Below are 26112 nucleotides of genomic sequence, written 5' to 3' on the forward strand. Positions count from 1 at the left end.
CTTTAACTCGGCCAGCCTTCAGCACTGCACAAGAACAATGTATAAAAAGCCATAAAGTTGGAAGTTTGGTTGAAGGTGGCTGAACTTTTAAGAGTCCATTGAAATAGTTTGACAAGACTAACACTCTAAGCAAAGGATGAGCACATGACACAGTGGGACCCTCTAAATACAGAGTGATTACTGCCAACACTTTCACATGGGAACAGAATCTGTGTGTTCAGAGGTATAATCATGTTTCCCCTTTTATTTACTTTCATTTTGCTGTAATTTGCAACACAAGCTCACTGATCAACAATTGTTAATCTTATATCCAATCATAGCATGATTCACGGGTATCAAGTTACTCATTTTACAAGTTAAGTTATGTTAAAAAAAAAGGAAGAAAACATCTTTGTTTAGCTTTTTTATTTTTAAATAAATTCAAGAAAAAATGTGAAGTCTGCTGTCTGCTTTTGTTTTTCATATTTATCAGTGTATATAGTATATGTTGTCTTCCTCCTTTCTTCTGTTACTATTATTTTCTCCTTTTTTCAGGGTCTCCAAATTCATGGTAATGATGTCACATCGTGTGAGGTTGCGCAACCTCAGAGTGAACAATGTGAGAGGGAAGAAAGATGGAAAGAAATAAACACTTTTTTTTCTTTTTTTTTTACTTGTTATAGCATTGATACTAATATTTGCAGCAATTGAAATATTTACATTATGGACCTTAAGGGCCACCATACTGTTAAAGTTAATGTGTATTTTTCACAGAACATCACATCACCTGTGCCCTTGTCAGGTGAAGGTGAAGGTAAGTTAAACTTAGCTTGACCCTACGGAAAAAGGGTCAGGCAGGAGAACTAAATGAGTTGTTTTTTTATCATGCAAAATTGAAGAACAATTTAGACAAAGTCAATATTTGAATAAATTTGATTTGAACTTAATTCTTGAAATTTTGACCTTTTTTCCTTGAAGTGCGTTACGTTTTTTATTTCTCTTATCTGGCTCTAATTATCTTCGTTAGGTACGAATAAATTAAGGTAAACAAAAAAAAAAAGTAAAGGTAAAGGCCATCATGTCAAACTCCTGCCTCCTGAGTGTAATTCCGTTGCGCATCTATTCCCGTCATTACGGCTCAGCCCTCCGCTACACGGAAGAAAAGGCTCCAGCTAGCTGCACACAGGGATGTCAAATGTTGCTGTCCGTCCTTTATTTTTTTGCATTTTTCTACAATATTGAACACGCGGAAGGACCTTTTAATCCCATTTCTGCCTCACACATCACGTTGCATGCATTAACATGGCGACCTGCATTCCCTTTCAAAGCCAGCTGTCCTCAATAATGGAGGTTTTGGTTAAAGCTGCAGTGTCAGAGATCTCCAAACTAGTCGATGACAAATGTGCGTTTTTGCACCTTGAAATATCCCGAAAGCAAAGCGAGAACGACATGCTGAAGAGGAAACTATTAATGATGGAGAACAAACATGCTCAGCTGCAGCGTGGCTTTGGTAAGATGCTCAGTCTTTGCTCTTCATTAATGACTCATGTTAATGTGTGTTTGTTTACATGTTAACGAAGCAGCAGCATGCATGTGATAGAATACACTAAAAGTACAAGGCTGTATCATAAATTATGTTAAAGCAAATATTCCAAGTTCTTATTGAGTATTGGATGTTTTTTTAATGTACTTTTTCTGCACCAAGAATTGATCTTTTTGAGTGTTGGAATCATTTCCTCTTTTTCTATCCTGTATAATTTAACTTTTAAAGTTTTTTTTGTTTTTTTTCCCCTTTCCCTGCACCAGAAAACTACATGGATCGAGGGACTGATGTAGGGGGAAGCTGTCCACACCCCACAAGAGATATGAAGGTCTGTTGTATTTCTATCAGTCGCCAAAAAAAAAAAAAAAGTTTTAATATAAACATTATAGCACAGGAACATCATTTGTAGTCGTCCATGAATCAAGGCCTGAATACAATCCAGCAGGACCATTAAGCTCCATGCCAGAGACCACTAGGACCAGGGTTGCCAGGTCTGTGGGATAATAACACCAGCCTAATGGCAAAACAAAACCAGCCCAACACCTGGAAAACATCAGCTCCATTATACACTTCCTTTAAAGTACGATACTGCTGTCACTGTCAAATGAATTGCAATATTTATAAATGAACACCATAAATAGTCTGTATATCAGCACTGAAAGCAGTTTACTGTTGTTTCAGATTTTTGAAGTTATTAAATCATCACAGTTCGAATTCGCTCTGTGGATGTGTAGGAGTAAAACGATTCACTAAAACAAAACAAGAACCCCCCCCCCCCCTGGACCTGGCAACCCTGCCCAAGGAAGGTCCCTCCAAAATAGGAACTGATGTGAGAAATGGTTTTGAAAAAATTGAACAGTGCAAATGATAATTTTCCAAACTTGGTTTCTCTAGTTTCCTGAGATCACAGATTCCTCGGTTTCATTCACAATTAAGGAAGAGAGTCCAGATGAGACGCTGTGGATCACTGATTCTGCTGGACCTATGGGTGAGTCAAACGGCAGAAAAGTTTAGCAGCGAGCAGATCTAAGACAGTGTCACGTCTTTGTATGACATGAACGCGTCGTCTCGCTTGGTCACGTTCAGGTTCTGCTGTTCCATTCCCGAATCCAGCCGCCGCTCCGGAGAGCCAGCAGCTAGAAAACGGCCGTCAGTTAAACCCTTCAGATGTCTCCAGGCAGAAAACGACAGACTTCGGTGAGTTGTATAACGCTGGTCAGCTTGCAGGAGACATCAGTGACCTTCAGTTTAACATCAAGACGGAGAAGGAGGAGAACCAGTCAGGATTCAGTCGCGATGGATGCCAGCACAACGTGGGGAAGCAGACTCAACTTGCCGCGGATTTTTCCATGGACGAACGAGAGAATCAGCTGTGGTCGTCCATAATTGAAGGTGAGGACATTGATGCAGGTTTTCCCGACTTTTCCAGTGTGGTAGAGGAGTATTCTCAAACATTCCCGGACCCTTCGGAAGCTCACCTGGGTTCAAATAAGTCGGCTGGTGTTCAGCAGCTGTCCTCTCAGAGGCCGTGTAATGGGATGTACAACAGCGAGTATCAGAAGGACGCTCCGCAGTCGTCCAGTTTTCAGTCCAGACCTCAGGGGGCTCAAACGCAGAAGGATCAAACTTACCCGCAGAGAAACCCGTCACATGCCGCTCATCTGAGACAGCCGGACGAACACTCGGAGAGGGAGACTTCAGCTGGAGAAAGACAGGTCGTCACTCCATCGCCGAACACTTTCACATCAGGCAACTTCCCGCATCACGCCTCCCATAGACCTCCGTCAGGCGTGGCACGGGGTTACGTCTGCTCGCAGTGCGGGAAGGCCTTCGGCCGCTTGCACCAGTTCAAGCTACACCAGCAGAGCCACAAGAGAAAGCGCGCATTCTGGTGCACGGTGTGCGGGAAGAACTTCCAGTGCTCCTCCCACCTCAGCATTCACTACCGCACGCACACGGGCGAGAAGCCGTTCGGCTGCGGACAGTGCGGGAAGAGGTTCACGCAGCAGAGCAGCCTGAGGGTTCACCAACGCACACACAGCGGGGAGCGGCCCTACAGCTGCTCGCTGTGCGGGAAAACCTTCATCATGATGCATCATTTGAAGCGGCACAGAATCATCCACACATACAGCTGAGGGGGAGACGTGTCGAGGCGTACTGCTCAGGTGGCACTGAAAACCAAACGAAGGTATTCAGATGCAGCTTTTTCTCTTTGGGATTTATACCCATGTGGCATGTCCCACAGACTTTGTAAATTATGGCATATTTGACTATGCAACATTCCAAGTGGATGGATTTTACGCTTACGTTTTTAAAAAAATTACTTGTCTTGTTGTCATTATTTAAACTCAAAACTGAACTGCAACCACAAACAGAATTCACAAACATCAGTATTTTTCAAGACACCTCTGAAGCTAGTCATCCCAAAAAAAACTAATTCTCAAATGTGGAGTCTTTAAAAGAAATACATCCCGCGGATTCCCTCTTTGTCTTACCTGCATATATTACTGACCGTCCCTCGTTGGTGCAGCTTGTGTTAGCTTCTCCTGTAGAAACTGGCCTTATTTATCCCAGCACTGAAGCTGCAGAAGCACAACATGCTCTTTAACCCTGTATGGATTCTTCCCTTTTCATTCCCAGCCAGCGAAGCACCTCTCAGGATTACATTTGGTGTTAACATGAAGAAGAAAAAAACAACCTGCCTGCCTTTTGTTCAAAGATGAATTTTTCCATAAATGTTTTCCCCGAAAGTCCTTTAATCTTTAACATGGTTTTTAATAAATGTTTCTTTAAATGAGCAGCATTATATTTTGTTAATTGTTCATCTTCTCTGAAAGCAACATGATTTAAAAGTCCATCCTCTCCGTCTTCTGCCTGCTCCACTTTTCAGAAAATGTGTGCCCAAACAGGCTGTTTGAAAATGTACCCTTCATGACATCACAAAGGGCAGAAGCCCCTCCCCCAGGTGGGTGACACTCCCACAGCTAGGTGTTTGTTCTCCCCTCTGAGTCTGCCTTCTTACAGTAAACAATAGGACATGTAGCAAGAAAGCACAGAGTACACCCGAGCCCTTCCAGAGAGGGGGCGTGGTCAGACAGCTCATTTACATATTTAAAGCTACAGACACAGAAACAGGGGTTTATAGACATGATCAAATACAGGATCAGAGTGGATAGATGACACTTCACACACATGTTTTGGAGAGTTCTGAGACTTATTTTTAAAAGTATGATTTTGCCATTTAAAGCTTTTGAGGATGTCTTCCTTTAAAAAAAATCCCTTACATAATGAATATATCATGAATCAGTTTGATTTTAATTTGACTTGTTAGGTTGCATGTAATGGACGTAAAGTTTACAGTTGAGTATAATCGAGAGAAAGCAGGTGATGTTGGAAGCTGCATCATGAGAATAATTTGACTTTTTGCTGATTTCATTTTTCATCTAATCGAATAAAAGCCTCAGTGCAGTCTGCCGGTTTGTCTCTCTGGAGGACGAGCAGCAGAGGGCAGTGTTAGTTAACCTTTCTCTCGTTTGCCATACTTTTTTTTTTTTTCTTGTCACTAGCATCTTTACAGAACATTTAACAAAGGTTGGTTAACTTCCTCTTCCTCCACCTCTTCACTTCTAACAGGTACAACTAACACAGACAAGTACAGTACTTTTTTTTTTTTTTTTATATTTCATTTGGGAGAATTTGCAGGAAAGTAGAGACGTGGAAAATTCACTTTAATAAAAGGAGAAGTGCCAGTAGTTAATTCAAGGTTACATTTCACAACTTTAAGCTTCACAATCCTTGTCCTTAGTATGCTCCACCTTTAAACATTGTATCATTTGAAAAGTGTTTCTCCTCCTTTAATCATCTCTCTGCTGAGCTCCATGGTTGTGTTACATGAACAGGAACTCCACATCCCAAAGAAGTCACAGAAGCTACCTGATTGTTTTGTTCAGGGTTCAGGGTCTAATCATAACCAAAGTTACATATTTCTGTTTATGTATGGCTTCTGCTTTGAAACACTTCCTCCCTGATTTACGAGTCTACCTGGTGTCTTCTACTCACAACTTGATGTTTTTAAACACGTTCCAGGTGTTGGTTTTCCATTTCCTCATTCCTCCTCCTCATTTTAAAAACCTTTCCAGAACTTGATCCTAAGATGTGGAGAGGTGTTAACAGGTGTGAGGAGCCCTAAAAGTGTTACATGAGCAGGGAAGGTGTCATTTATCTTTCAGTGAGACATGTTGATGAATCTTTTTTTTATTTTTCTGGCTGCTCTCTTTACTTCTGTGGTTTTGTTATGTGATCAGTTCAAGGTGGTAAAGTACAGTGAAAACACAGCTGTGTCTGACGTAGGTACTTCCATTTCACAGATGCTGTTATTACAGGTTGTTAGTTTTAATAATAGAGCAGCTGTAATCTTTGTCTCTGTTTGAAGAGCTTCTTGGTAAACATGCACACAGTTGTTTGAAAATATACGAGGAAGAAGAGGAGGAAAGAAGTCACAGGTTGGATTCAAACCCAGGGCAGATTTTCTCGAGGACTTTAAGCCTCTGTCCATCGTCTCTGCACACAGACCGCTCGGCAACCGGCACCTGTGGGCCAAGCATCTTTTTTCTTCTTTTTTAAAGATTTGTTTTTGGGCTCTTTGTCTTTTTTTTTTTTTTTTTGTAGCAAGAGGACAGTGGATAGAGTCAGAAGAGAGAGAGAGAGAGTGATGAATGACATGCAGGAACAAGTCCCAGGTCAGATTTGAACCCAGGCCACATGTGCACACTCACCGCTAGGCCACCTGCACCCCCAGAGATTTTCAGTTTTGCAAATGACTGCTTCATAGAAAACATACACACAGCTAGAGTTGTCACAATACTATGATTTTAAACTTCGATACGATTCTTGATAAAAATCAAACCGTGTGGATGCCTGTTTTATATCCGTAGCAACAAAAAAAACACTAAAATTGCACAAATAGATTGGTGCATGTTTGCACAGTGTTGTCCCGTCTGCTCTCTGTCTCTTTATTAGACACATAAACTTCTGCATGTTTAGGAGACGCCAGAAGGACCTGAGAAACACCAATATTTACCGACCTTGAATGGACCACAGCTGCTCTCTGTCTTTAGCTCAGGGCAGATTCTTATATTTTAACTTTGTCACTTTTCAACGCTGCATTGTTGACGGTGTACAGCCAGATTGTGAAGTAGTCAGACAGGCGGCCGTGCCTTCCATCTGCCACACCCACCGATTTTGTTAAAAGGTTAATTAAATTCCCTCTAAAGAAATACAAACAACATGTGTGAGAACTCAGTGGTAGAACGAGTAGGAGAAGATTTTTCGATGTCAGTGTGTGCTGAATGACTGTCTCTCCCCTCCCTGCAGAGAACCGGTTCATCTCGTGTGGATTACCTGCTCTTTCCCTGCAGTAACGCAGACGGCTCAAGGATTTCTCATGACCTTGTAAGGCCATTTAAAGGGTGGCCCAACGTCATGGAAATGTTTTCTTTTTTTTCTTTTCTTTTTGGTTTCTTATTGTAGGAGGGGGAATTTGGGGGAAGAAGGTGGGAACAGAGAGACTGTAGGGTCCGGGTTTCATGTGAATGATGGGGAAGAGAAAGAATTGTCTGATAAGAGGAAAGACAAACAAACGTTATAAATGTCAACCATCACTATCACCACGTTCACTCGCTCACACGGGACAGATGTGGGAACTAGTAAGATTGAGTTGTTTGCGTTTGAACTCTGGGAAAGCTTCAGTGTTTTAAAAGGGACAAATCTGCAGTCAGACTGTCAGGAGCCAAATCTGGTCTGTTGTGCTACAAAACCAACATTTAAAGGAACAAAGGGTGTGAAACCTCCCGTCCCCTTTATTGTACATGCACTGTAACCTAAATCTCCTCCTGACACTCCTGAGAGCTATCAAGAGACAGTTGTCAGGCTACTAAAAACCAGAAAGTAAAGAGTAATCAAATCGAACAGAATGAGATCTGTGGGGATTTTCTCTTTTCAGACACCTGCAGGGGAGTACACCACCTCTCCACACCACCTCTAACAACACAACTACAAAGAAAGCTCTGACCCATTTAGTTTCCAATGACGCAGACCACAGACCACATTGTCAGTATGTTGACTCATTTTATTGTAAAAGTAGATCCCCAGTTAGGACAGTTATTAGTGGAGTACCTCTAAAAGCTGAAAGAGCCGGAGTCTGCTGACACAGTGATCGGACGACGAAGGAGTTTTTTCGACTTTAGTACCTTCTCTCTGTAATCTCATGCAGGTTATAATCCCTTTCTTCATCTCTGTCCTTCAAAACACTCAATATTATCAGGCATAAAAAACACAATTTAAATACATTCAGTATAAATATTCAAATACATTTGAAACCCTAAAAGAAGTATGACCCTCATGATCTCTTAGACAGGTGCGAAGATGGTTAATTTAAATGGTTAAATAGGAATATTTCAGTTTTCTATTGGTAGATGATGGATATCAAGGAATGCAACAAGAACCGAAACAATACATATTTTATTAAATTAAAAGCTCTTAAGTTAGAAGTTAAAATATGACACTCCTTCAAATAGTAGTACAGCTGAATCTCGTGCGTGTTTATCACAGCTACATCTCTAAGATCGCATCTTTTATAAGTACAAAAACAGAAAATGTAAACATGCTGATAGGAGTGTATCAAAACAGGACCAGTTTTCAGGAATTTAAGACTCAAAGCAACAGTCAGTGGAACTGGAAAAACTCAAGTGTTTTTTTGTTTTTTTGGCATCCTAGTGAGCAGGTAGGTGTTTGAGCAGCATGTAGTCCAGCTGACCTGGGACCAGGTACGGGTGTGTCAGCCGCAGGTTCAGTACGCGTTGTTATTGTGCTCAAGCCGAGCCACAATGTTGGACACCATCTTCTGCAGCTGCTCGGCTCTCAGCCTGCCCGTCTCCAGGACTTCTTCGTGGTTGGCCTTCTCCTGGCTGTCGTAGTCCATCACGGAGCGGTTGCTGATCAACGACATGGCGAAGCAACGCATCCCGGCGTGGCGGGCAACGATGACCTCGTGGACTGTGCTCATTCCTGCAGCAAGAAGAGAGGAGGTGAGGAATTAAACCCAAAGATCTCTGCGCGTTAGACGCTGTGACTGTTGGTTATAAGGTCATCAGAATTTTTCAATACTTTTGGATACCACACGGATGACATAATGTACGTACATCAGCCTCTGCACGTCTGACAGGCTATGTGGCGTCGCTATTTTGTCCCTTTAGGCACACCAAAAGTAAGCCATCGTACTCTAGTCCCAGTCATGGAAAAAACGGCAGCACCATGCCTTTAACGTTCTCATTTCACAGAGGACATACTATACCCCTTCCCCACCTTTTCAAACAGTCCCGATGTGCTCTAAATGAAACATCTGTGCTTCTGAGCTTTGGTCCAACTATAACATGAATCAAGCAGCAGAGGAGGTTTGTGACCCTGTACAAACCAGCTCTCTCAGAACGCTCCCTTTTGGCGTGTGTGTCTCTTTAAATGCAATTCAAAAACACTGTCCAAGGGTGTTTTTCATAATATGTCCCCTCTAAACAAAGATCAGTTAATGAGTAAAAGTTATATCCACCATGTGACAATATTCCACTTTTTTACCACAGCCCTTTGGCAACCTCCGCCAAACTGTCTCCCTGTCTAATCCCTTTTATTAATACATAATGTCATTTATAATCAGCCAATACAAGTTACAAGACGGAGTGTACGTGTGTTACTGTACTTTTTTTTTTTTTTTAAATCATTAAAAAAATTTCTTATGTGCTTTATGTGCTTTCATGCATTTCCAGATTAGTTCCTGATATGTCGTCATGTACTTATTTAGGATTAGACCTTCAGTCTTACTAAACACAAAAAAGATTTATATCAACTTTGTGAGGCACAAAATGTTTTCATTTCGGGGACATTCTTTTCTTTCTCAAGACATCCTGCCTGCAGCAACACTCAAAACCTTGATGTTGCTCAAAAGTACGTTTGTGAGTGACTCACTTCTTCCTGTGTCCCCTCAGTCGATGATTTAGAGCATGTGTGTGCGTGAGTGTGTGCAGGTACCTCTGCCTCTGTGAGGGATGTACTGTCATATAAGGCTTAGGAATACGTGAGTAGTTTTAAAGGTTGTGATTTGGGGTTTAGGGAATGTCATTAAAGATCAACACAAGTATATTAAAAAAAAGATGTTTGTGTGCGAGAGGAAGCTTCGTCACTTACCAACAGCATCAGCTCCCATCTTGTGCAGCATGCGGCACTCTGCGATGGTCTCAAAGGACGGCCCTCCCAGGACGACGTACACGCCCTCTCTCAGGAAGTCGTTGTAGCCCAGCTCTGACGCCACTTCATGCGCCAGCTGCCGCAGGTGGCGGTCGTAGGCATCAGACATGCAGGGGAAACGGACGCCAAACCTGAAGGCGGGAAGACTGTGTTTACTCAAGCACTGGCAGCCGTTGGAATCTATACAACTGTCCTACTCAATACTGAACTTCCCCCAAATGACTCAGGTGCATCTACAGCAAGACATGAGAACTTCCCTCATGAGAACTATGAAACCCTTTGTGTGCCTCTTGAGCTATTAGCTGCATAAACCTTTCCAAAGCCATTGCATATTGTAAGAGAATCTATGTGGAGGAGCGATGTGTTGTAATGTGAGTGAGAGTAAAAGTTGTAGCGAGCGTTTTGTTATGTGAACTCCTGCAGCGTCGATACTCTGACACTACACAAAGTTCTCCTCCGAAGCTAAAATTCTTGTCCGAGTGGTTTGATGCCTCTGGCGTTCGGAAAACGAGAACAACAAGCTTTTGTTGAAACTGACACGAGCTTATTGTTCCTCCGGGGTAAGAAGTGTGGCAGTTTTGTAAAAGAGACTGGAGAAATTGTTATAAATACAGAAGGGGGGGGGGGATACCGTAGGTGCAGCTGAGTCATTTAAGCAGAACAGAAGTCACAACTGAAACTCCAAATAACACGAGATGAGACTTTGTAGCTCCACTGAGGGGATGTTTGAGTTTTTGGCAATATATGAACAAAAATTAGAAAATGTTCGGGTTTCCAGCCCTTCAACCCTTTAAAACCCTGAACTTAAAAGATGCTGACGCTCAGGTAATACTTTGACTATCTCTGAGGACTTATTTCCTTAAAAAATGCGAATCCTAATCACAAACACGATGAAACTACACGCTGTGTTTCTTCCCGTGTATCCAGCCCCCCCTCTCCTCCACCTGCCTCTCATCATTGGGCCCTTTCAGCGGGTTGATTCCAGCAAATCCCGGCATGTTGATGTGGTCCTTGATGATCATGACGTCCCCCACCTTGTAGTCCTGGTTGAGGCCTCCGGCAGCGTTGGTCAGGATCATCGTCTCTACACCCATCAGCTTAAAGACGCGCATTGGCAGTGTGATCTGAAGGAGGGGGGGAAAAAAAAGGTACTTGTAAAAGATCTGCACACACAAAGAACATTTTCTGGTTTATCACTGGATACTTGCTTCAGCGTTTTTATTCAAATCTACACAAAAGATAAGAGAGCACGTGCATGTCAGTTACGCAGACCTTGCTAAAAACAAGGCCAGACTACAGGGACCAGAACACAAATATGAGTGTCTCAAATTATGTCTCCTAGTCTGTAAGGCAGACGGCTGACAGCAGGCAGCGCATGTTGTAAAGCCAGTTGCAGTATCACAATTCAGCTATATTTGTGCAGAGGTTGTTTCTAAACTCTAGTGGATGTATGCTGGATATAAACCTCCTCCAACTGTGACGGTGTCCAGACACAAGCTCGAAGAAAGAAAGAAAAAAAACTATAAGTAGATGATGAGCAGAACTTTCAGGGAGGGTTTAATGTGCGTGTGTTTTCTGAGTTCATGCTACATGCTGCTGAGTTTGAAACCCTGAGAAGCTGGAGCTGTGCGACTCTCCAGATATAAGAGCTGTTTCCATTCAGACACTCGCACTGCCATTAATGAATGCTCCTGATGGATCCTGAAGGCATCATAAGGGTCAGGGAGCAACCCTGACTAATTCTTTTGTTTTTAATCTGGACAAAAAATGTAATTTAAAGAAATTCAAAAATATAAATCAATTATGATGATCAGATTAATTCGCATTGCTCTAACAACCACCGATTTATTGTTGCTGTAATTTCAAACTGCTGATTTGTGAGAGTACATCAGATAATCTGTCATGTGAGGTCAGCAAAAAACAGCGCATGAAAAACATTAAAGTCAGATTTGGCAAAATGTCAGCAATGTAATAATATTTTATATAAAGGTTAATCCCACAAATTACACAATGATCAGTACACAGTGTACAAGGCTCCTGTTTGAAAGGTGTGTTATCAGTGATTGGAGGACATATGGCTGTTAAATCTGAATATTTAAGCATTAGAATCAGTTTGGAAGAAGTAAACATCACGTTGGATTTTCTTCCCAGGTAATGTCAAAGTCCATCTGCAGAGCTTCCTGGTACCAGTTTCAAACTGTGCTCACCTTCTGGACCGGGTAGCCTTCATACAGGTGGAACCTGCCCTGCATGCAAACACACGGCTTCCCTTTTAGTGTTCCGAACACCAGCCGCCCTGCGTGACCGTGCACTGCAACACACACGCAAACACACACACACACACACACACATTAGCAACCAGGCACTTTAAAGTGGAGCTCAAAGACATGCTAAACATAAACAGGTGTGTAGCTCAGAGAGCAGCAGTTAGTGCGTACCTGTGCTCCGTGGGAAGTTGGGAATGTCGCTGTATTTGATAATCTGAGGGTCCTTGAGCATATCTGCCAGCCCCCCCAAGCCAGAACCGCACACAATTCCCACAGTGGGCCGTACCTGCGTGCTGGAAAGCAGCCAGTCAGCGGTGGCCCGACAGTCCTCGTAGCTGTCACTGAGGGAGAGAGAGAGAGAGAGAGAGAGAGAGAGAGAAAGAGAGAAAACAACAGAATGCATTGAGGTGTGTCAAAATCTGTGGTGTCAACAGAGTTCATCAGATTTGATCTTTAACATGATGTAAAGCCACGTGGCAAAGTCAGGACGGTTGCAAGGGAACATGACTTACATGGAGCGGAAAAATATTCAAACAATTTTAAGGGCTTTTCCAACACTGGTCTCGGTGTGGGAAAATTACAGTCCAATTACTGTCAAATATGTTGTGTCAGAATCATAATGGGGATTAATCTGCCGCGGTCTAAGCCTCTCCTGAACTCTGTTGAAGTCAAGAAGGCGTGGGAAGAGATCGAGGAATTATTACGTTCTTTTTTTTCACATTCATTAACATCATTTGGATAATTCAGAAACACCAAAAGTTGTTGTTGGTGTTTTTATTTATTTATTTATTTATTTTGGAGATGGCGTGACTCCCTGCCCGCAGCAGTGCCCTCTCCTCTCTACGTGCACAGTCATGCAGCATTCAGTCAGCAGGAAGCGAGCAGGAATATCTGATTAAACAGAAGGAATTTAAGCAGCAGCAGGGAAGGACATCCTGAACAACGACTGAACTGAAGGAATCAAAAGTCATATTTTAACATAAACAAAGACAAATAATCACCTCAAAGGTTAAGATGACTTTTATTATGCCAACAATGTGTCACAGCCGTGTTTAGAAGCAACACGACATCTTAACACCGTTGCCCCTGACAATAAATACAGTATGTTTTTATTGAACAAAGACGTGCATTCATGTCCCTGCACGTGTTTCTCTTGATGTGGGTCATCCCTCTCTTCTCCTTTGACCCCGTTTACAAAGAGCTTTTTTATGAATTCCTGCAGATTGAATTGGTTTGTTTGCAAAAAAAAACAAAAGACAATTTGACAAGTCATCCTCCTTTTTTTTTTCTTCCACTAAGCACGCTCTGTCCTGGAAGCAGGCTGCTGCTCTTTAAAAATCAGATTTTGAATATTGTCATAAGACAGGAACACAAACACAGTATTAAAATGTTTGGGCAGACTTACAGACCAATGTTTAATTAAGGTGTAGTTTAAGTATAAAGTAGTGTAAACTGTATACAAAGTCTCCAGTAAAGGACTTGTAGTTTCAATTCACTGGGAAAGTGAGATTTGCTTCAGTTTCAGTCGTTTAATTTGATTTAAATATATTACTTATTTAAACTGCAGAAAGCCCCCTCACCATTCATCTCCCAATGAGCAACTTTATAAAGTACAACCTTCTTCAGATCTGAAATCAAAATGTTGCCCTTTATTAAAGTTGCTCATTAGGAGCTGAACAATGTGTGGAACTTTCTCTATTTTTTTTCCTCTGCGGCTTATTACTCATTTCTTGTCCTGCACCTGAATGCATCTCTGCTCAGATGTGCACACACTATAGTTTTTTTTCTGTTATACATAGTTAAATTCAAATTCTGTTTATCGTGTTTAACCATTGTTTTAAAGCTCTCAAGTTGTCAGTAAACACTATACCAGCACTTTATCCATTTGAATGACTGTAATTCAGAACCATTTTCAGTGAACTGTAATAAGTTCCCTCCAGTTTTCTCCTCCTTAACAGAATAAAATACGAATTGTCATTGAACAGCCATACAACACCTTTTGGTTCCACTGCCGGCTCTTGAGTCAGAAATAAGTGTTTTGAAAAAACAGGATAATGCATTTTCAAATCATCCTCAATTAGTACACCCCACTCCACATAAGTGAAGATAGCAGATCCAGAACGTCCAAACCAAATTTATATTAACTACTAAATCACTATTATTGCTTTATCAATAACTTCACAACCTAACCTAACATAACCATTGTAGGCTTTAAAATCAATAAAGGTCGAAAATGAATACCTTCCACAGCTGCAACTCATGCAGAAATCTACAAGCACCAATAATTGTTATCCAGCAATAAGATATATATCATTTTGAATGTGGCTATTCTTCAGTTACTTTCTCTTTTTCAGTTTTACTTCAATGTTAAATCCTTAAAGGGTATTTTAAAAATGAAACACTTATCTCAAATGGACTTAAATATCTGAGCCTTCATCCACAGTCTCGTGGTCCTAAAAGGCTTATTAGGACTTTTGAGGATCATGTGCGCTGAGGCGTACTGACTCTGATCTGTGACCTGCTGTCTCTGCTCAGGTCCAAACTTGACTCACAGATTGGACATTATGGAATTATACAAAAACCCCTCGTGCTTCTTAAACATGAGTCAAAATCACGAAACTCACAACAGACCAGAAGCCCATCTGAGACACACCCGCTTATCAGTTTGAGCTCACGGGGATGAAACAGTGTTTCTCTGTGACTCAGGGTTGAATCGGTTTGTAGAAATGACGTCACAGGGGAAGCGCGTGTAAGTGAGGTTTTTCCACCCGACACTGCGTGGGCACACTGCGGGCTCCTCTGCGCTTCCTTTCGTGTTAACATCTAATATCTCATGAAAAGCGTATTTTTTCCTATGAACAGCATCCGGAGCAGCCAGAACAGATGTCTCTTCTTATTCATGTAAGATGATAAAAAAAATGAGTTTAGGAAGCATCCTCCTTTCGAGCGTCACATCCAACGAGGCAGGCAGGAGCGCGTCTCTGTCTTTTCTGTATTATTACACATGGGCTATGTGTGTGTTTGTTTGTGTATCTGGTTCTGTCGGGATTTCTGGGAGAATATATCAACATGTAAGAGCATTTAATCAAACAGAGCCACGGAAAGCCGGTGACTAATTCTCCCTTCACCATCCCTTACAGCTATAAGAAAAACTTCATATCAATAATAACAGACGTAAATATGAAAACTTCAGGTATTTATAACGAGTTTAGGCTCCTTAATTTTTTATTAAAGTAAGGATGAATTTACTCACCCAGACATGATCTCAGACATGTTGAAACGTGATGCAGAGAGCGGAGCTGACCAGATCAAGGTTATTCGCTAGTGGTTCCTGATGGAGAAACCGGTATTTAGTTTTTTTTTTTATCCCCACCCCCTTTTACAACGCGACCCTTTACGTCAGAGGTGCTGTGGCGCTGTGATTGGCTGAAGCGTAGGCGTTTGCGTACGTGCATCTGGTGTGGTCTCATAAAGCTTTGTTGCGTTCAAGTACTCCGCTGAAAAATCCTTTAACTAACTTTTACTGATCCTCAGTTTATTAAGGATGCTGCAGTGTACAGAGGACCTGACTCCTCTTTTAGTCCTCATCCTCGGCATTCTCTACCTATTCAAGAACTGTTCATTTCAGTGTTATAGAAAAACAAAGACATGGTTATTTTGTAATTTCTTGCTCATGGTTCAGATGTTTTATGTTTAAAAATCTTTGTAGCGGAGGATTTAATCACAGTATTCAAATTTTCTGTATCTTTACATGACCAATATTATATTATATTATAATTTCAGTTTTGCAAATGACTGCTTCATAGAAAACATACACACAGCTAGAGTTGTCACAATACTATAATTTTAAACTTCGATACGATAGACACATAAACTTCTGCATGTTTAGGAGACGCCAGAAGGACCTGAGAAACACCAATATTTACCGACCTTGAATGGACTCTTTTAGTCCTCATCCTCCTGCGCCTATTCAAGAACTGTTCATTTTAGTGTTATAGAAAAACAAAGACATGGTTGTTTTGTAATTTCTTGCTCTTGGTTCAGATGTTTTATGTTTAAATGTCTTTGTAGCGGAGGATTTAATCACAGTATTCAAATGTTCTTTATCTTTACATGACCAATAACAGACTAGGAGGATTACAAATAGCGATATAAATGTTTTCAACAAAGTACGGACATATCAAATGTTGTGTGTGTCTCTGTCATGTGCAGTTTATGTTGTTGTTTGGTCAGTATTTGATGTATACTGGTAAATCTGTATGGCTACATTATTAGTGTACCTTACATTATCATTGTCTTGTACTTAAAACAATTTAACACTTACTATAACAAAAATCTAACAATAACATAAGTTCATTAATTTAGTAATTTCCCACAGCATGTGAACGCAGCGTTCCGCATTCATCACAACGTGCTCGTGTTGCTGTTGGTGGTGCTGATGCAATACTTCCCAGATCACATCTTTCCAACCATGGCTCAGGGTTTACTCTTCCTCTCTCTCATTTTTCTAGAGCTCTTACTTGATTCAAGCTCTCTCTCAAAATTATTAAATCAGTTGTTTTAAATAAATTCTTTTTTACAAAACCTTGTTAACAAATATTTGACAGTCCAGTCTGATCATTTGAGTGAAAGCCACATTTTTAAAATAAGATGTGTAAAAGATGGCGTACAAATCACACATTTTAACGTGTTCATTTAGATATTATCTGTTAATTATATATTTGCTCTGACACAAGCTCTCCTGTAGGCTTACACAGCTGTATTAACATTAAAGTTTAAATTTTCCACTTGAATTAAAGAAGAACAATGATTTCCGCTCTCTCCAGTCTGTTATCTCCAGTGTTTAAATCTCCCCTTGCCTGGATAATGAAGTGTCCTCTGTATCTTACCTGCCTACACTGAGTGAGCCCACCTGTGCCTTATTGCAGTGATTCTCAACATGGTCTAACTTCAGGAGGACCATCGACACAAAGCCTACCAACTGCTTAATAAGATATCCTAAACCAAATTTCAGCAGTGAGATTTGTTTGACTTTGTTTGGACCTCAGACGGTACAAAACATTAGACAGAACAGAACATCTTTTAAATGTGTTTGAGACTTTTCAACCTTTTTCTCTCCAGGCACACTTTCACTACCCAATGAGAACAACTCCAAGACCCACTTTTGTGTCCTAACCAGACTGTGAATATTAATGGACAAAGTCTTAATGTTGTCAGCCATCTGTTATTGTGGGGGGCTCTGGATGCAGCCATGCTGGATATGCTGTCTCAGCCCAACTTTCAGTCGACCTAACGGCAGGCTGAGAGCTGGAGCTGAGGCAGAGTTTAAGCCTATTAACAAACGTAACATCGAACCCATCTGTCGATGGACAACACAAATTGTTTTCAAACTCAAAACGGAGCCATTAAAAATAAATTCATCCCCATAAAGTGTCTGCCAGTGATGATAATAATCTATTTAGTTTTTCTGTACCAGACTTTACACATTAATTTATACTGTATAAATCTGCCTTTTTGTGCCTTTTCATGTTTTCGAGCCAGCCTCAAGGAATTTTTTTTTTTTTTAACCAGAATCCCAGTGTGACATCACAAGGAGAGCACATTTGAAACGCAGAATTTTTCTCTGTGTAGTAAGACGTATGCAGACCACAAACAAAGGACTGAATGGGTTTATTTAATATTTTATGAGTCTGTAGACACTCAGGCTACCCAAATAAATGTTCAAAAACACTGAAGAGGGGGATTTTTTAACAATATGTCCCCTTTAATAAATCCACTACTTTATTTTCTAGAGCATTTCTTCGAACATCTTCTGACTTCACAGCAACACTTCACTTTATATTGAATTACAACTGGTACTGCTTCACTGCTGATTTAACCACCGGAAGAAACTACAGACACATAATTAACTGAACTATTCAGCAGTAAACGGCATCACAGGAATGTTGGCTGTACGTGTGAGCAGCAGTTGTGCTGGAAGCCACAAACCAAACCAGACTTCAACGCTTCCAGCGCAAAGACGTGCAATGATTACAAATCACAATATACAAGTTGTAGCTAAAAGCAAACACAACATCCTCAGTGTAATGCGCCCAGCAAATTATGAGTTAAGATGTGTGTCTCTCACCAACATCAAGAATAATCTTTTCCCTGCAGATTTATGTTTATGTGCAAACAAAGAGTCCAGTTGAAAAGACAGTTTCTCCTCAGCTGACATTTGACAAATTGGATCGTGTGATAACATCAATAAATCTGTGTGAAAAGGAGACATACTACAGTATGCTCTTTAAAGGATGGGAGTTACAAACAAGGCATATGGCTTCATTTAAAGACAAATTGACACATTGAAAGAAAGGCACAATCGCAGAGCAAAGAGACCTAAGGGAATGTTTGTGCTTGCAAGTTTGTTTTTTCTGTGAGTGCATCTCTGTACACACTGCGCTTGTTTGCATGTAGGCTAGTGGTTATGAAGCATTCAGATAATTAACATAACTTAAAGTAGCAATGCAAGAATGTACACATAAGACAAAAGTCCTTGTTGCTTAATGAAAATACACGTGCATTCCCCCCAAAACAAATGCAAATAACATTATTTTCTTTTACACTTCTAAAGCAGAGAATGGCATTCAATTTGATAAAAAACAAATATTAAGAGAGCCATAAAAGTATATCAAGGAGCAAAGTTTGAATGTATTAAGTAACTTTCCTCTGATGTGATGCACATATAAACTGGTGTGTGTCTGCAGAGTTTGTGTCATGTACCTACAGTGGAAGCAGCACAGAGCAGCCAGTGTTACCCGCCGTTATGTAACTGCTTGTTTGTATTCACACAGTTTAGTTTCCCCTTTTTTTTTTTTTTTTTTACCGGAGTTTAAAGGCTGAACTCTCCCTCTGCAAACACATTACAGAAGAGTCACCAGAGGAAAGGTTTTACATTGAGAAAAAAAAGCAGACAATACAAGCCTTTGTTTCTTTTTACATCATTCAGTGGTGCAGAACAGAATTTTCCCATCGGAAAAGACACTGTTTGTCTCCATGGAGCAGCTGTACTACTACCAAAGATGATATATTTACTGTCTTACTTGTTTCTAATTGGTCCAGAACATATACTGAACAATCAAACCTGCATGATCTGAAATGGTAGACTCATTCAAACACTTCTGACACTCTTTCGTATTGGATGTTTTTTTCCTTCCATGGTTTAAGTGATGGATTATTATTTAAAATCAATGTTCCCGTTGTTTTCACAGTCAATCCTGCAGTTTTTAAAGGAGCAATATATAACTCTGACACCGAGTGTTTAAAATTGGTTCAGCAGTTTAAATTCAAAACGTTAGATAGACCTGTCTCCCCCCCAGTCGATCCACCCATAGAGTCAATGTTCATGCTGGTTGCCATCTCAGACACTGGAGCTTCAGTGTTTAGCCAGCTCTGCATCAGTCTCTCTCCATTTAAAAAAAAAAAAGCATTTCCAATATCTGTCCTAGCTTTACTGCGTTTCTGCTCGTGGAGCTTATTAGAAAAATGCACAGTATGCTCTTTAAGTCGGGTACAGTCACTTCTATTTGAACCAGTTCTCCTTGCCCACTTCCGTCGCTGCAACACCTGTTGATTTGCAGTTTGAGTTGTCAAAGCTCAACAAAAGCATTTCCCATATTGCCAATTTTTTGTACAACACCAGTCCAAAAATAGAAATGACATTTTGTGAATACATATTGAACTAAAGGGATCTATGTGAGAACTTCGGACAAACACTGATTCTCTTTTCTTGTCTCCTTTGAACTTGTTTCAAAACTCTGCCCATATGTAACAAACACAAAAGCTAATGTTCCTCCGGTCTTCCTGAGATTAATTTAGGATGAACAGAAGGTTTTATAACAACTGCCCGAGGTCTTCTGAGCTCCTCTTCAGCATCTGAGCTCACGCGATCACATGCAGCATCCTCACTCGTATCATCACCCCAAGGTCATATCCTTGAATGCTCTCTGACAGTGACTCAGCCTCTAATGTGCTGCAGGGATTTTAATATCCCTTTAAAAACCTTTCTGGATTATTACACATTAGGGAATATGCAAGGACTCACAGCCAATGGTAGGAAAATCAACAGCCTATGCTGACTCTGGTCATGTTGTACCTGCTTGATTTTGTTGTTGAGGTTACTATAAATAGTTCAGTTAGTGATGAAGTCATGGCAACACGATTTAAAGAATTCATTTAAAATAAGTATTAAACTACAGCCTCATATTAACCCTGTTTTATAGTTGATTACACATCTGAAACACAATGATTGCAAGATGAATTTTCTATGACTTTTCGAAGCAGCAAGCTTTCAGACTGTGATGCTCTTCTTGACCAGTAGAGGGAGCTGCAATGTAACAAGCAGCTGAAGCTGAAGAGTCACTCTTACTTCAGTTTGATGATTTTCAATCAGTCAATCAAATGGTTTGTTACCAAGGGACTCTGTAGTGAAATAATTTCATTCATCACAATGCTAAAGAATGTCTTTCTGTGGATTGAGATCAAGACAAGTTTGAACCAGCCCAGACGTCTAAGATGGGTTCATGTTTCTGGTATTTTTGCCTTTAACACTTTATTTTAGATTTATCGAGGAAGAGGAAATAAATATAGAAAGTTGGCTTCATGTAAAATAAAGCATTTACTAATCGATCTATAATAGACCTACAAGTATCTCTACAGAATAAGATGTCTACAGTAAAAACAAAAATTCATGATAACATACAATTGTAAATTTGTTTTAATTGAAATGTGTTAACGCAATATAATAAGTTTAAGTCACCTCAAGTTTTCCGACTTTGAAAAGTGAATCACAATAACTTAAAATGTTTGCAAAACAATCTCTCCTTATCACAGAGAGAGGGAGGGAGAGATGTAACTTCAGCTCTGAGTCAGTTACTAACTGAGTCTGTGAACCAAGCCTGGTTCAACTGTATGGTAGACCATAATTTACATAGAGTTGTGTGTGTGTGTGTGTGTGTGTGTGTGTGTGTGTGTGTGTGTGTGTGTGTGTGTGTGTGTGTGTGTGTGTGTGTGTGTGAGACGTCTCTATGATCATGGGTAGTGTAGTTCTTTCAACAGATATGGAAAATAAATCTTTTTCTTCAAACGAGGCTGATATCAGATGAGATTGTGTCTCACAGGAGCATAAATTGTCATTTTACACCCGGGTAGCTCGTGGTCACTCTACCTGGTGATGGTTATGACGTCATGGCAACAATCAAATCGGCTATGGAGAAAGTGAACAGTATTTTAACTTCAGTAACACACTGTTGAGCCCTACTGTCCTCAGAAAAGAAAAGAAAGCTCCGGAGCGTCCTCTGTACGACGTCATCTCACATTGTGCGACTGTATCACTCACGATGTACAACCAAAGTTCACGATAATCTGCTCGCACTGCGAAGACCTGAGCGCTCGAAACACGAATTAAATCAGGACGGAGCGTTGACCAGTGTCAATGAAGTTCCCTTTGTAAGCTCCAAAAGATGAAGGCACAAGTCCTTTAATTTCAGCCATCAGCGTCGGGTTATGGGTAATGTTGATGCTGGGGGCGGCCATGTTGAATTAACCAGCACTGATTTAAATGTTATGTTATGTTGTCATGGTGATCGAATGTTTTTGAAAAATAAAGAGACATAAAAAGACATCCTGGAACTTGTGCCGTCAAAGCCATTTAGAATCTCATAAATACCAGCTCTGACCAGAAGCTTCTTCAGTTCACGGATCAAGCCTGAGACGAGCAGTTCACACACTCATTCAGAGACGAGCAGTTCACACACTCATTCAGAGAAACAGCATTGTTGAATAGACTTGTACTACATCCAACGCCCTGTTTCACCTCCAAACAGTCATGCAGTACTACAGATCCCAGCGCAGGGAAGCTCAAACCTCCCGTCAAAGGAGGGAAGAAGAGAGCTGGGAAAACCAGGGTGTTCCCCATCCCCCATCAATTCTGGGGAAGCCGCTAGACTGGCAGATGGTCGCAGACCTGAGGATCGAACTTGTTCGTACAGGAAACCCATCTGAGAAAGTAGAAGTCACGACGGCTGGAGTGTGAAAAAGAGAACAGGACGCTGAGAGACAAAATGAAGCACCTGAAGCGGTCCTCAGAGATACAACCAGACATGCTTGATTTATCTTCTAAAACCAAGGAGGAGCTCATCAGTGTCATCTCTGCACTCCAGGAGAAAGACTCAAGTGGCCCAAAGCTGCAAGAATCCTTCGGCAGCGGCATCAAGACCTCGGAGCAAACTCTGACCTTAAAGAACCAGCTGGATGAAATGACCAGTAGGTGTCAGGAGCTGTCCTCCAAACTGGCAGCACAAGAGGCGACCAACGAGAACCTGCAGAAGGAAGTGAGGGACCTCGACGTACAACAGGACACCCAGTGGTGGAGGGCTGAGATCCTCCAGATAGAACTGGAGGAGATCAGGCTCCAACATGAGGAGAGTCTCGAGCGGTCCTCCAAACAAACAGACCGGCAGACGATCGCAGACCTGAAGATCGAACTGAATCGGCTGGAAATCCGTCTGAAAAGGGAGAAGGATCTGAACAGAGCCGGGTCAGGAAGAAACCTGCAGATCATCAAGGAGTTGGAGGAAAAGTTGAAGGTAGAGAAAGGTAACAGGCTGGAGTGCCAAAAAGAGAACAAGACTCTGAAAGATGAAATCGAGCAGCTGAATGTGACATTAGACATGCGTGATTACTTCTCTAAACCCAAGAAGAAGACAAGTCAGGTGCTGCAGAAGACGGTGGAAGACCTCCCCGAACAAGAGCAGGGCCAAATGTTGAGGGCTGAGAGCCTCGAGAAGGACGTGGAGGAGATCAGGCTTCAACCTGAGGAGAGTCTGGAGCTGTCCGCTAAACCGGCAGCAGAGGAGGAAAAACTGTGCGAGCAGGAGAAGATCTCTACTTGGAGGAAGATCAGGAAGGCCTTCACTCCAAGTGGTCGTCGCCAATACAAGCGTCAGAAAAAAACAGATGCTGCTCCGTATGTGACCACCTCAGCCTCTCCATCATCTCCCCAACCTCCAGCTGCCCCGACACAGCGGCTGTAACAGGCCAAGCATCCACAGTGGGGACATGTAGAGTCCTGACAGTCTGAAGCCGCCATTGTCTCTGCCCGTCAGGACTCGACATGTTCTCTGCGTGGGTTTTTTTCTCCGGGATGTTCCAGTTTATTCCCACACATAAATTCGGACTCAATTAAAGATTAATTCAATTTCAATAAAAAAATTTATAAATGATTTTAAAAAGTTGTGAAATAAGCATTCTTTCTATATTTTGACAGAGAAAAGTCTCTAAATGCAATGTGTACAAAGTACACAATGTGAGCCACAAGGTTTTTACAGTTACTTTATTCAGAAAACATCTTTGGAGGCTCAGCTTTGTTCAAATACTTCAAAAAAAACGGTGTGGATGGAGACATGAGCTAATCACACCTATTCAGTCCCTCCCTGTGATTTCTGGGCGACCTTGCAATTTTGTCCAATCACCGCAACTTTTCTGCAAATTTGAACAATCAAAATAGTTTTCCCCGCAACTTTCACCAATCAGAGGAGTCCCCCGCGAAAACAGCGAGCTATACGTCACCAAAGTTTAGTGACCACGGACCAATCACACTTCCTGTTTTTCTTCACTCAGGAGAGGGAGCGTGAAGCGCTGCGTGCTGTCTCCATGACAACCGTTTGTTGACAACATGCCGCTGTGTAGCTGACACTGCGCCGTCACTTTTTACTGCATGTTTAATATTAGAGATGTGTGTGTGTGAGTGTGTGTGTGTGTGTGTGTGTGTGTGAGAGAGAGAGAGAGAATCATGATATCTGATTTTTTCCCCCCCCATGTTATATCTCCATAGACAATAGCAAAAGTACTATTATTTCAGTGTCGATGTTTTGTTTTGTTCCAACCTTAAATCTGACCCGATGAAAGGGTGTCTTCTTTCAGGTCCGCAGACTGCGTCCTTGTTCCCACGAGTAAGAAGCAACTCGGTCCTCAGAGTCTCCTGTAAGTATCAGCGAGCAGCACACAAACTCACAGAATAATGAATATTCACTGAGGAAGAAGTTGTCCTTTAAATGTAGGAAACACAGTTGGCCATCTGCTGCCACCTGCTGGCTGGAAAGTTGCAACAAAGGCAGAGTGAAAGGAGAAAGTACATGTAGTTTTTTTTAATTTAAATGTTCTAAATTAATAAAAAATTAAACCTATGTTAAAAATGTGTTTCATTCATTGCTCATTATTTCTGTTGAGTTCTAACATTACCTAAAATCTTTCTAGTGGGTGTCAAAGAGGAATCAGTCATTTTAAAATTGTTTGTAACCATAGAGTCAGGCAGGTTTTAAGACTCCCATTAATCTCTGCCATCATCTTTTGTTATAGAATTTATTGAGCACAGCACAATCTACAAACCTTTAACTTCTGGTATCATGACAACCCTACTCTGTATGCACAACCAATCCTGAAGTCAAATTTAATTTAAAGGCGTGGTCATAATGTTGTTTTTGAATTCTTTACTCTCAAGAAAACTTATTCTGGGACTGACACTGCTGCACAGACATTGAAATATTCTATGTTTTTACAGTTATAATAAATGTGTGCATTAGGAAAATGAATGTCTGGTGAGTGAATTACGGATGAATGGATGAGAGTTAGAATGACTGAACAAATCTTGACATCCTGTATTGATGATTGTTGAAAAGCAGCAGCGGGTCTTTAAACTCTCTCTGAACCTGTGTTGGTGTTTCAAACAGACTGGGACATCGAGTTCAGCAGCGGAAGGAAGTGAGCAAACTAAAAAATAAATATTCAAGAGACGTGATGAAGCACTAAAGATGGAGAAAAGGAGTTTCTAAAGGATGAATAAAAACGGAGGTAAGCCCACTAACACCAACACTGACAGGAGCCAAAAGCACTTTCTGACCCTGACACACATATCACACATCATACGCGCACACACACACACACATCACACCACACACACACAGTTTATCAGCTGATTCTGACACAGAGCTGATGTGAGAGGTTTAAGTGTGACGAGATATCATCGGACACACACACACACACACACTCCCACAGTCAGTCGTACGTGTCGAAAGAAAAAAACATGTGAACATCTCTAAAATCACACATGATCATGCTTCCGTGCTTTCATAACAAGCTGTCTTCTCCTTTTATGGTGACATTTTGTAACATGTTTCAAAAGCTGAGGGTACTGTGGAATATTTGTTCATTTAAAAGAATCAACCTGCAATCATGGTTTACTTTGAAAGAGTTGTACATCATCATTTCTCAAACATCAGCTCTCCTGAGAACTGTCCCCGAAGCCTTTTTCAACAAAGTAAAAAAAATAATAAAATAAATATATATACATATATATGTTTAAAGCACTAAAAATCTCGACCACCCCAGACTCTTATTTTAGTTTTGTTAGAGATATAGACACTTGATTTTTAGAGCAGTTTAATCTACAGAATGTAAGTGCATACATCTCTAAAAGACGGACTAACTATATCCACAGGGGTGTAAAAGTGGTTGGTATACCACTTTTGGTATACCAACCACTTTTACACCCCTGTCTCACGGAAAGACTCACATCTAGATGTGAGTCACGGAAAGACTCCCATCTAACTTATAAGTTAGATGGGAGTCTTTCCGTGTACTTGCTCGTCTGTGTTTCCTCCTCCATGTGGTTAAAGATGTCCGCTCATGCAGGTGCAGAACAAAGTGCCTCTCTGCAAAAGGAACACATTCAGAGTCCAAAAGCAGCATTGCTGTCACAAGAGCCCAAGAGTAAAACTGAGTTTTTATAGTTTGATGCTTTGATGCTATAGCTCAAAAACTGTTTTGTCTTTTAAAGAACCTTGGTGAAGCAGCCCTGCAAAGTCTCTTAGTCATTTGTTAGGAACGGAAACTTTGGTTTTGTTCTTGCCATTTCCGTGCTCTCAATAGACTCACAGGTAACTGACCACGTTTTGTTACTTGTCGGTTTTTTGTAACACTTCGCCTTGCAGA

General features: G+C 41.1%; 2 protein-coding genes across 2 annotated transcripts; one reads left to right on the forward strand and one right to left on the reverse strand.

Annotated features, from left to right (window-relative positions):
* Positions 1 to 1065: 1065 nt before the first annotated feature.
* On the forward strand, positions 1066 to 4317 carry LOC306826897 (uncharacterized protein). The gene is made up of 4 exons (XM_079348451.1): positions 1066 to 1489; positions 1786 to 1850; positions 2417 to 2510; positions 2609 to 4317. Exons 1-4 carry the CDS (start codon positions 1282 to 1284, stop codon positions 3655 to 3657), a joined length of 1416 nt encoding a protein of 471 aa, XP_079204577.1. The 5' UTR covers positions 1066 to 1281; the 3' UTR covers positions 3658 to 4317.
* Positions 4318 to 7628: 3311 nt separating this feature from the next.
* Positions 7629 to 24169, reverse strand: LOC306826907 (purine nucleoside phosphorylase-like). Its single transcript, XM_079348463.1, has 7 exons — positions 24009 to 24169; positions 15338 to 15415; positions 12256 to 12425; positions 12025 to 12128; positions 10766 to 10941; positions 9758 to 9948; positions 7629 to 8587 (listed from the first exon to the last, which is right to left on the reverse strand). The coding sequence occupies exons 2-7, from the start codon at positions 15355 to 15357 to the stop codon at positions 8370 to 8372; spliced, it is 879 nt and encodes a 292-aa protein (XP_079204589.1). The 5' UTR covers positions 15358 to 15415; positions 24009 to 24169; the 3' UTR covers positions 7629 to 8369.
* Between the last annotated feature and the right edge of the window lie 1943 nt (positions 24170 to 26112).

Source organism: Symphodus melops (assembly GCF_947650265.1).
Source record: "Symphodus melops genome assembly, chromosome: 7".
NCBI lineage: Eukaryota > Metazoa > Chordata > Actinopteri > Labriformes > Labridae > Symphodus > Symphodus melops.

Coding starts and splice junctions, on each gene's coding strand:
- LOC306826897 (XM_079348451.1), top strand. CDS start 1,282: ATGGCGACCTGCATTCCCTTTCAAAGCCAGCTGTCCTCAATAATGGAG. Junction 1,851..2,416: donor ACCCCACAAGAGATATGAAG/GTCTGTTGTATT, acceptor TGGTTTCTCTAG/TTTCCTGAGATCACAGATTC. Junction 2,511..2,608: donor TGATTCTGCTGGACCTATGG/GTGAGTCAAACG, acceptor GGTCACGTTCAG/GTTCTGCTGTTCCATTCCCG.
- LOC306826907 (XM_079348463.1), bottom strand. CDS start 15,357: ATGTCTGAGATCATGTCTGG. Junction 12,129..12,255: donor CAACTTCCCACGGAGCACAG/GTACGCACTAAC, acceptor TGTGTGTTGCAG/TGCACGGTCACGCAGGGCGG. Junction 10,942..12,024: donor AAGGCTACCCGGTCCAGAAG/GTGAGCACAGTT, acceptor CCCCTCCTTCAG/ATCACACTGCCAATGCGCGT.